The 10089-nt window shown below is 39.5% G+C and overlaps 2 protein-coding genes across 2 annotated transcripts in view; one reads left to right on the top strand and one right to left on the bottom strand.

Moving 5' to 3' along the window:
* LOC118425025 (sterol regulatory element-binding protein cleavage-activating protein-like) overlaps window positions 1-1503 on the bottom strand; it is a 2501-nt gene extending 998 nt beyond the window's left edge. Inside the window, exons 1-3 of the mRNA XM_035833839.1 lie at window positions 1448-1503; window positions 793-950; window positions 210-427 (exon numbers count right to left, since the gene is read on the bottom strand). Coding sequence (XP_035689732.1) covers window positions 210-427; window positions 793-950; window positions 1448-1483 — 412 coding nt within the window. The 5' untranslated portion in view covers window positions 1484-1503. The remainder of the gene's footprint in view (window positions 1-209; window positions 428-792; window positions 951-1447) is intronic.
* A 5377-nt stretch (window positions 1504-6880) lies between these two features.
* The window catches only part of LOC118424125 (SH3 domain-binding protein 5-like), a 16661-nt gene continuing 13452 nt past the window's right edge, over window positions 6881-10089 (top strand). Inside the window, exon 1 of the mRNA XM_035832618.1 lies at window positions 6881-7069. Within this exon, the coding sequence (XP_035688511.1) occupies window positions 7007-7069 (63 nt within the window). The 5' untranslated portion in view covers window positions 6881-7006. The remainder of the gene's footprint in view (window positions 7070-10089) is intronic.

Below are 10089 nucleotides of genomic sequence, written 5' to 3'. Positions count from 1 at the left end.
CAGTCTGTAAATGATGATGATGGCAAGACCTTAAACCATGTTCAATCATGTATATTTGACCTCAAAGTTCACCTTACCAAAACTTTACATAGAAATTTATCACATATCCCATACCTGGAAACAATTGCATAAGAGGTACATAAAAATTCAAAACTATACAAAGACACATGACAACATATTCTTATATGTTGTATAAAAATTTATTGTACCTTTAATAGTAGGTGCTGTCTCTATGGTTGGTGACTGGAAACTGTGAATTGTTTTGATTATCTGCCCGTCCTCCTTAAACACGGTTGCATCGCCCTTCCAGAAATTGGCAGGAGACAGTAGTAAACAATTGTACTCCGGTAGGAGACCCTTGGCCTTGAATTTGGGCAACACCTCCGGGATATGGAGACAGAAGTCACTGATACTTCTGGTTTTTCCACTGTGGGAAAAAAACAAAACAAGAGTAAGGGTTTAGAAATGCACAGCATGGGTAATTTTTGGAAGATAGTATCTATAAATAATTTCATCAAACTACAAACTGGAAATCAATAAAGGATGTTCAATTCTATAGTATGATAGATTTACAGAGAAACAAGGTTTACACGTATCTTAGTTCCATTTACAGGAGAAAAAATCTAGGAAAATCAAACATTGGGAAGGTTGTTCAGAAATTTTCAAGAAAACACTTCCATAATTCAATGGTACGAACATAAGGTCTGTTATAAACAGCTGCTTGTAGGCTGCCCAATCATATTACATCCTTCTAAAATGGGGTCTGCTGATTGGTCAATGCTTTCACCTCACCTGATTTTGACCTGTAGGTTGTTGACATCGTCCACGATAGAGAAGACTTTGGAGAGAGGGGCACGGAAAGCGTCGGTGGGGATCAGGCGGGATTCCCATGGCGACACTGTTGCCATGACGACGAACTGCTGAATAAACGCCACGGGTTTCCCGGCCAACTGTATCAAGAAATCAAACAACTTTTAGTTGTCATTTATGAGATGATATTTGTCATGGACATCTAGCGTTTAAATCTTGACTTTGTTGTAGCCCATGTCATCCTGACACCCGTACAGTTGTATGTCTGTTTTTGCTGTTTGTTTGTCGAACTCATAGGACCCCAGTGTATTGGAAGTGCTGCTGTGTTCAAAATTGAATTAGTGTTACCTTCAGTAACTTTACAATGGGATGGTATGGTACATGTAGCTCCAGATCTGTACCTACAAACCTTCAAAAATGTACAAGTATCAACCTCTAAATTGACCAGTAGTTTTGTGTTTTAGAAAAGGGGAGGGGCAAAAAAACCAAGCATGTAACCTTACCTCCAAACACCCTGGCTAATCCTACTCATCCTAATCCTAAACATTTACTGCATATATGTATTTGTATTCTTGTCTTGTGCATTTTTATATTCATTGTTGTCCATTGATTTGGACCAGGTGTCTGCGTATCTCACCCATTTTGGTAGCCCTGCGTCCAGGTGCCCCTCCATGGCTGCCTGCAGCAGGCTGGGTTCAGTAACTTTATGATAGGATGGTATATGGTATCTGATATGGACCAGGTGTCTGCGTATCTCACCCATTTTGGTAGCCCAGAGTCCAGGTGCCTGAAATAAAGCTGAAGTGTGCGTATCTCACCCATTTTGGTAGCCCTGCGTCCAGGTGCCCCTCCATGGCTGCCTGCAGCAGGCTGGGTTCAGTAACTTTATGATAGGATGGTATATGGTATCTGATATGGACCAGGTGTCTGCGTATCTCACCCATTTTGGTAGCCCTGCATCCAGGTGCCCCTCCATGGCTGCCTGCAGCAGGCTGGGTTCTGCAGTAGCCTCTGTCAGTGGCAGGCTGAACTCCTTCACCGTGGTGGTGTACTCCAGGGGGGCGTTACCGGGCAGGGGCAGGTTAGCCAGGGGGATGCTGGGGAATAAGGGGGAACAGAACAATTAACCATTGAACATCTTTTCCTGTCTGCAAAATATTATGGGAAATAAGAGAACCATTGAACGTAAAAGTATACACCTTTTCCTGTCTGCAAACACATGTTACAAACAATGCTAGCATCAAACCTAGAAAATCACAATGACAGCGTAATCAAACTATATTTTCTTATGTCAATGAAGGTTAGACATCCAGGTAATAAGATATGCCAAAAAGCAGTTGGATATAATTTTGTACACGGTCACTCACGAAAACTAGTGTATGCCAGCTGAAACGTCTGACCATTTCCAAAATCATATCCAGTTGCTTGAGTAACTGCTTTTTGGTATACATGTATATTATTACCTAAATGTCTAACCTTCGTAAATCGACGTAAGAAAATACTGAGTAACTGCTTTTTGGCCTGTTTTTTCTTACATTTTGTGTTTTTTAATTTGTTTACATATAGACTGATGATATGTTCAGAATAATTTGAGCTTTTGAAAACAGAAAAGTCAACAATTTTTGCTTTTATCAAAAAACAAAAAAATTGCCTCTCATATTAGGGTGAATACTCCCTCTCCCAGCATTACAGAACCTTAGTCCATATCAAAAATCGTGGACTAACACCCCCACCCAACCCCTATAATAATAAAAGCCAGCATTGCTATAGAAGTTTCCGAGGGAGGCTAGATTTCACCAATGGTGAACCCTGAACTTGGACATCAATGATGCCATGGTTAATTGTACCTACCAGAAAATAAAGGCAACCAGCATGGATAGAGGGATGATGGCGTAGGGATGGTTGGACACGAACAGGCCATGTCTGTAGTACACGTGAGCGATCTGTTGTTTCAGTCTCTCCTTACGCTCCACCCATCCAAGGGTAATCATCGTGGTAAACCAGTCTTAAGATGTGTCCAGTCTTCACATGTTTCCTCTCAGCTCATCTGTGCGTAGATGAAAGAAACATAGTCCTTAATAGTCCTTAAGTCAATAGCATCTTTCTTTTTTTAGAAGGATATAAAAACCACCCTCCCACACAGACTTTTGTGGCAATATCGTAAGGCATTTCCGCAATAGTCAACGCTGTGTAGAAGGATGATAAAAACTAGCCTGGTAAAAACAGACATACATCGATGAAGGTTAGACATCCAGGTATTGAGATATGCCACATTGCAGTTACTCATTGAGTCAAGCAACTGGATATGATTTTGGACATGGTCAGATGTTTCACTAACTTTCAGTGTCAGTAACTAAAGACAGTGGATGCTTTTGAGACATCTGAACGTTTTCAAAATCATATCCAACTGCTTGACAGACTATTATTTGGCATTTATAGAGACATACCTTAGCAACCTACATGCTGAGAATGTGACAATAATGGCTTTAACTGAATTAGGTCATTGACCTTTAGTACCCAGGAGGGCGCAGTAACTACTGTTCATGTATGAGTCTACTTCTACTGGCATTTCAGTCAAATTAACGGACAATACAAGAAAATGCTAAAGCAGTAAAAAAAATGAAGAAATACAGTGTAAGAAAGACATACTGTTATGTCTCAAGACATGCAAAGAGTTGCAAAATACCATTCCTTAGTGAGTGCCACTACACCATGTGCCTGGAGAATATATCACTGTGTGTAGGGGGCAAAGGTTACCGCACAGCCATTGTTTACAGCGAGGTGCATTTGTGAGATGTCCATCGATAATTAGAGGGAAAACAGTCTTGCAGTTAGGAATTTAGAGCATTAGCACATTCATTTATCATCAAATCCTATAAATCAACTGAAGAATGTGATACTGTGAAATTAAATCCCTGTGAAAATAACTGAATTTACAGTATGTTTCTAGGGTTTGGCCAGATGAACACTGGCCTGGACTGTGAAAATAACTGAATATACAGTTATTATGTTTCTAGGATTTTGCCAGTTGAATGCTGGCCTGGATACTGACTGGTAGACAAAATTTGAATAGTAAATGGGTCAGTGGTTGCCCTTTACTTAACCCTGTCCCAGGTATGGGTGCAACGGGCCATCACATTCAGTGGCGGCGGCACCATGGGGGCAGTGGGGGCGTCCGCCCCCACAAGAAATAGGTCGTGGGGGCGTCGCCCCCACAATAAAATAAGCTGAAACATTCAAAATCAAGCTGTGTATATTTTCACTTATGGAAATTTCATCAAATCTCGCTAGTCTACTGGCAAAATTTGGCCCTGAAAATGCAGGAAATGACGTTTCAGAGGGTCCAGATTTCAAAATTTCAAAGGACCTCCCTTGTGAGGATTCGTGCGGTCGGCACTGGACATGGTGGGAAAATGCTACCTGAGCGTCGTCCCCCACGACCTTTTTCTAGTAGAAAGTTCATTATCAAAATTAACAAGCAAAATGTTCCCCTGAAATGCAGGAAATGGCATTCAAAGTGTCCTGATTTAAAAATTCTCCAAAACTCCCTTGCGGCGGCTTGCGTCTTCCAGGCTCACGATGACGTAGTGCAAAATATGTTGGTGCGTGGGTCGTCGCCCTCAAAAATCGTTTTCTCTACTAGAAGTTTAATTAAATTCAGCTTAGTCTGTCGGCAAAATTTGTCCCTCAAAATACAGGAAATGGCGTTTCAGAGGGTCTAGATTTCAAAAATTTCCAGAACCTACCTTGCAACGGCTCGTACCTTCGCCGCTCGAGATGGTGAAAATATGTTGGGGGGTGTCGCCCTCAATAACTAAAGCTAAAACTATGTGTATTTTTGATAGAAATGTCATTGAGGTTAGCTTAGTCTGGCATCAAAATTTGCCCCTCAAAATACAGGAAATAGCGTTTCAGAGGGTTTAGATTTGAAAATTTTCCGGGGGTGCATGCCCCCCGACCCCCCTAGAAGGGTCGCGCCTCTGGCGCGACGCCTCGGGCCTTCGGCCCTCGATTTGTGATATGACAAATTTTCGCCCCCACAACTAAAAAATGGTGCCGCCGCCTCTGACATTTTGTAATACAGCTGCAGGGGGTGAACACAGAGAAAGTTCAAACACTTTTAAAAGCTACACATATTGACAGGCCCAGCTGAAAGAACAAAGCACACATAATCTCCAAGCAGATCCTACAATGGCATAAGATAGTACCAAACTGGCCAAGGAGTGTAGTCAGCCAAGAGGTGTCCATTTGCCCAGTGGTGAAACACACTCCTAAGCCGGCTTCTGATACTATCTTATGCTACCGTACGATCTGCTTGGAGTCACATATCAAAGTACTACAGTACTGTAAAATAGGAAATGTTCTAAGTGGTTTTCACAGTGACAGTGAACATTAAACCCATGGCAGTTTCAACTGCTCTTGAATGCCCTGAAAATATTTCCCTTTCACAGTACCTGCAGCTGGTTTATCCACCAAGATGACCAACAAATACGAGTTATGTGTGGCAGAATGATGGCAAAATAGTCAGAAAACTTAAATGTAGTCAGCTATTATCATAACACATGCCACAGTGACACCTTTTTGCAAGCTTGCCAGTTATATGCAAGAAATATACACAAAGGCACAAACAAACAAACCCAGGGGTACTCCATATTGATGTACGTACATTCATTTCATTTAGTATGGACAAGGGCAACTTGTGAGATCAAATAGAGACTTGCCTACAACTTACAAGGGATATTTTTCAGGCCATCTTGCAATTCCATATTATAATGCCCGCAGTATTGTTCACACTTGTTTAAAGCTCTAAGACTCAAGGCACACATAATACAATTTGATGCACTTGAAGTCACCTGATACTAATGTTCTGTTCTGCTCCTATTAACTAGCATTTTACGATTCCCAAGGAAATAGGTGTGAAAATTATCGAAAGACAATTATGTTAGCCAAACCTTTCTTGTTTCGTCTGGATGTTTTGTTGATATCAAACAATTTATACACATAACATTACATGCACAACAACTTTGTGCATGGTACTTGGCGAGTCACTAAAGTGTTGATGATGTCATAGGGTTGGGCATGTGGTCTGATGTTTTGTTGACACATACATTAACACGTGGGTTAGGGTCATGGCAAAGGAGGATTATGATGCAAGGACTTTCTTTACTATTAGAAGGGGGGGGGGGGGCTGTGCCACAGAATCTTCCAATGTTTATTGTTGTTTATTTCTTCAAAAATTTTGTAAGCAATAATGTGAAAATATGAATGATATAACGTTAATCACGTTAACTACAAGCAGCATCATTTGAGCCTTGAACATTAAGTAGGTAAAAATCAGCACTTAATTCAAGACTTTTAAAGTACAAGTATTTGCATTTGCAAACTGAACCAAATACTGACTCCTATATAACGTTAGCCATACAACAAGGCCAAGGGTGTTTTCCCTAGAAGAATATGAACAAGGCAACAATAACAAACGTTATACCACAACAGGAAAGAAAAGCAGAGCAGAGTAGACAAACTACAATTTACAATTTACGAGCGAACTCACCTTGCACATTCTCTCGATAAAGCTCTCAAAGTCCGCCTCGATGTCTAAAATCTAGAGTCTGCGAAGTTGTTTATCTGTGATCATCAAACTACAAACAAACGTCCAACGGTGGGGAGGGGGGCGGCCACCGGGGAAAACAAATAACGGGTCCCGTAGGCAGGTTGTCCGGGTGGTATCACCGTTTCTACCCGCTGTCTGTCAACTTGAGCTTCGTACCGACACTAGAAAGACGTACCTACATGTCTGTTGGAGAGAAAAACATCGCAAAAACACCCACATGTGGCGACTGCCAAAAAACTGACCGACTTTAGACCATGTTGAATATGTCACTCTATAAAGCTGCCTACTTCACAGAACTTACTGCCTGAAAACCAGTTCAACCACAATATCAGGATCCTTTTATATTCTAAAATTCCACTATCTTTTTTATTCGACATTTTAGCTTTCCAATGAAATTATGATATTTTTGTTGTCAATATTTATGCCTTAGAGTGATTTTTAAGGCATGTGATACATTAGTACGTAGGACACCTATGTTTGGTAATTTGATTAGGGGCCTCGCATCTGCAGGTTTACCATGAAAATCTTGCGGGTTTTGACGTTTACTTGAGATTTTCTGAGAAAACTACAGACAAACTGTGGAATATGTCTGAACAAGGACAACCCGAGACATCTTCTGGGGATGAAGGGTTGGATCCAAGGATACAGGTGCGTCAGAAAATGCTTGGAATTCCGCTTGAAAATTGCGCCGGTGTTGTTGCAAGGACCCGAGCTGTAAATTTTCGTTCGTTGTTTTTGGCCTATTTTTGTGCAACCTGTTTGATTTTGTCGGTTTGTATTACTTTTTGTTTACAACACAGTGGTTATTTAAGTGACGATCAAGTGCTGAATTTTGAAAAGAATTGTCACATTGGAGATTTTGTAGCCTTGTTACCAGAAATTTCGATGTTCGTGATTTTTCCATGTCACAAGTCAAAAATATCGTTTGTTTTGTTTTGTTTGACTCATCGCCAGATGATAATGTCTCGTTGACAACCCGATACCTTTCTTGAAATAACAAAGATGGTTAGCCCTTAAGATCGGATCAGTAAGTTGTTTTTACTTTAAGTCTAGAAACTGTGAACTTGCGTTTTTTTCTGATCCCTGTTTTCCATGTTTGCCAATTATATTACGTTGTTGCTATGAGAATATGAATCATTGAATGGGGAGGTGGGCAGGGGGCGGTACCCTGGAGTGGCACAATGGTCAAGTACTAGTAGACACCATACTTTTACTTGTTTGTTGTTTGTTGGCGTGATTGTTCTAATGTCAAGTGTGTACAAACACCTCATAATTTCCTGTTAAGTTCTTCCAGAATGTCAGTGATAAATGGCTAGATGTTTTACATATTTTATACAAATAAAAAAAAAATGGTACAAATTCACAACATTTTTTGGCATGATGAAAATTGAGAATTTATGGTAGAAACTATGGCGGAAAGACAATTGGACCGCTGGTATACATGTATGTCTAGGAGCAGGTGGATTTGTGGCACATCCTGCTTTCTTAGAAGCTTAGAACTCACCCTCTTCTGGTCTAGATCCAGACATTACTGTAAATCAAGAAATATTTTGGTGGTTTTATAGTCACTTTTATGTTCACACTCACAGTTTTTTCAGTGAGAACTGAGAACAAATATGCTGTCTGTGTTACTTATTAATTGTTTATACAATCAGAAACTTGAAATATTGTGAAGAACTGTTTTCACCTTCAACTGCAAGATAAAGTCCCCACAGATTGAAGTAAATTCACAGTAACATGTGGAAGGAATTATGCCACAGATGAAAATTATTACTTGCAAAAGTTTTAAAGATGGTAAATCATGAAAGTTGTAACTAAGATTGTAAAAGTTATAAATAAGATAGTATCTGGCTTCTAGAGTCTTAATAACAAACAAACAAACAAATGTTATCATTGGAATCGGTTTATTATTTGCTTGTCATTTGTACTATTTTGTATGTGACCTGACCATAATACTGAATAGTATAATCTTGCATATCTTTTTCTTCATTCATTCATTCATTTGTTCATTCATTCCATTCATTCATTCATTCAGGATCACTCACTCTGACTCACTCACTCACTCACTCACTCGCTCGCTCATATTTTCATTACCAGTAGCATAATATGTATACTATATTATACCAGACATCTAACAGTCGCTGTTTTACCTCAACCTGAAGAATGTGGATAGGTAGATACTGAAGTAGCTCTCTGTACCAGTCCCCTAGTGGTATCACCTTCAGTGACATCTCAGGCTTTTCCAAACAAGACCAAATGGCTCCTTGACCTGGGGTAACCCACAGCTGTTCTATATCAACAGGAGGGTGGTTTGTAGTAAATTGAACCTCCTGCTTTGGGAACAGGTTTTCTGCGCTTTAAAAATCTGCGCGCGCGTTAAAAATCTGTGCGTTAAAAAATTAAGATGTGTAATGAGAAAGTCTTAGGCAGAAAAATGTGACCTCATTATATGATTTTACATCTGTTACCTGAATTTTTGGTTTGAAAAGCCCCTAATTTTTTGGTCCCTTGGGAATAGGCTAATTTGCATATCCAGAAGATTTCAAAATCACTTGAATTAGACACAAATACTTGGAAAAATTACTAGTGTGAGGCTTTATATCATAAGATATAACTGCTTGAGGCTTTTTTGCCATTCTACAAGCTTCATTTCATCTTTTCTCAAGCAGATTGTTTCACATGCAAATATCAACCTTTGTTGCGCGTTAAAACTTAATGTTTAAAAATCACTTTAAAACTCATGGAAAGGGATATTTGTACTCTAGAATGCAACAATATGATACTTAATTTCATTTTGTGCTATCTTCTTCAAGCTTTTAAGTTTAAAACTTTAAAAAAAATTCAAATCCCCAGGGAATCAGCTAATTTGCATATTTTAACGCGCAGGTTTTTAACGTGCAAATTTTAACGCGCACAAAACCCCAACCCTTGGAACTGCAATTGCAAATGTATCAGTCTGAAATTCAAAGAAGTTTTTCATTCATACCAGGTCAGCTTTCAAAGTTTGATAGCCGTAACAGATGCTGCTTGTCTTTTATACCAGCTATATAAGGAGATATACACTTGTACGTGATATGTGATATCAGTAGGACATGTGGTTTACTGCATGTGCCACAAATGTCTGTATGATATCTGGTGGCGAGTGTTTGCAGCTTTGTAGTTCGGTGACTTGAAATGTTGTCCTTTATAATCCTCCTGGGAGCTGTATTGCAGTGGGTCCAGAGGAAAACTAACACACCTGAAGTAGACATCCGTCCTTCTCTTGAGACTGTTGTAGCGCTGTGTGATGTTACTAAGGTTTGCTTTATTATGTTTAGATATGGTTCATAAAATTCAGCAGCTTGAGAGTGTACATGTATTTCTAACTTGGATGTTCGCCCAGTTAATAACTTTATTGTAGTTTGTGACTTATGTTATGGTGCAGACAGTGCAAATGTTTGGTAGGGGCTGTATGAGATTTTCTTCAATGTTTTCGTAAAACTTTAAAAGATGACCAAATATTGTGTAATTGCCTTCTTTGATGCTAGCATGATGCATGTATGTAAGGGGTTCTTAAAAATGAAGAAAAAAGGACATTGTTGGGACTCCCATACAGACCTTCATAAATCTCATATGATGAAAATTTATCATTTTTCGATAAAGTTTGTTATTTACTATTACATTCTTTA

Source organism: Branchiostoma floridae, chromosome 10, assembly GCF_000003815.2.
Source record: "Branchiostoma floridae strain S238N-H82 chromosome 10, Bfl_VNyyK, whole genome shotgun sequence".
NCBI lineage: Eukaryota > Metazoa > Chordata > Leptocardii > Amphioxiformes > Branchiostomatidae > Branchiostoma > Branchiostoma floridae.
This window is presented reverse-complemented; position numbering and strand designations above follow the sequence as displayed.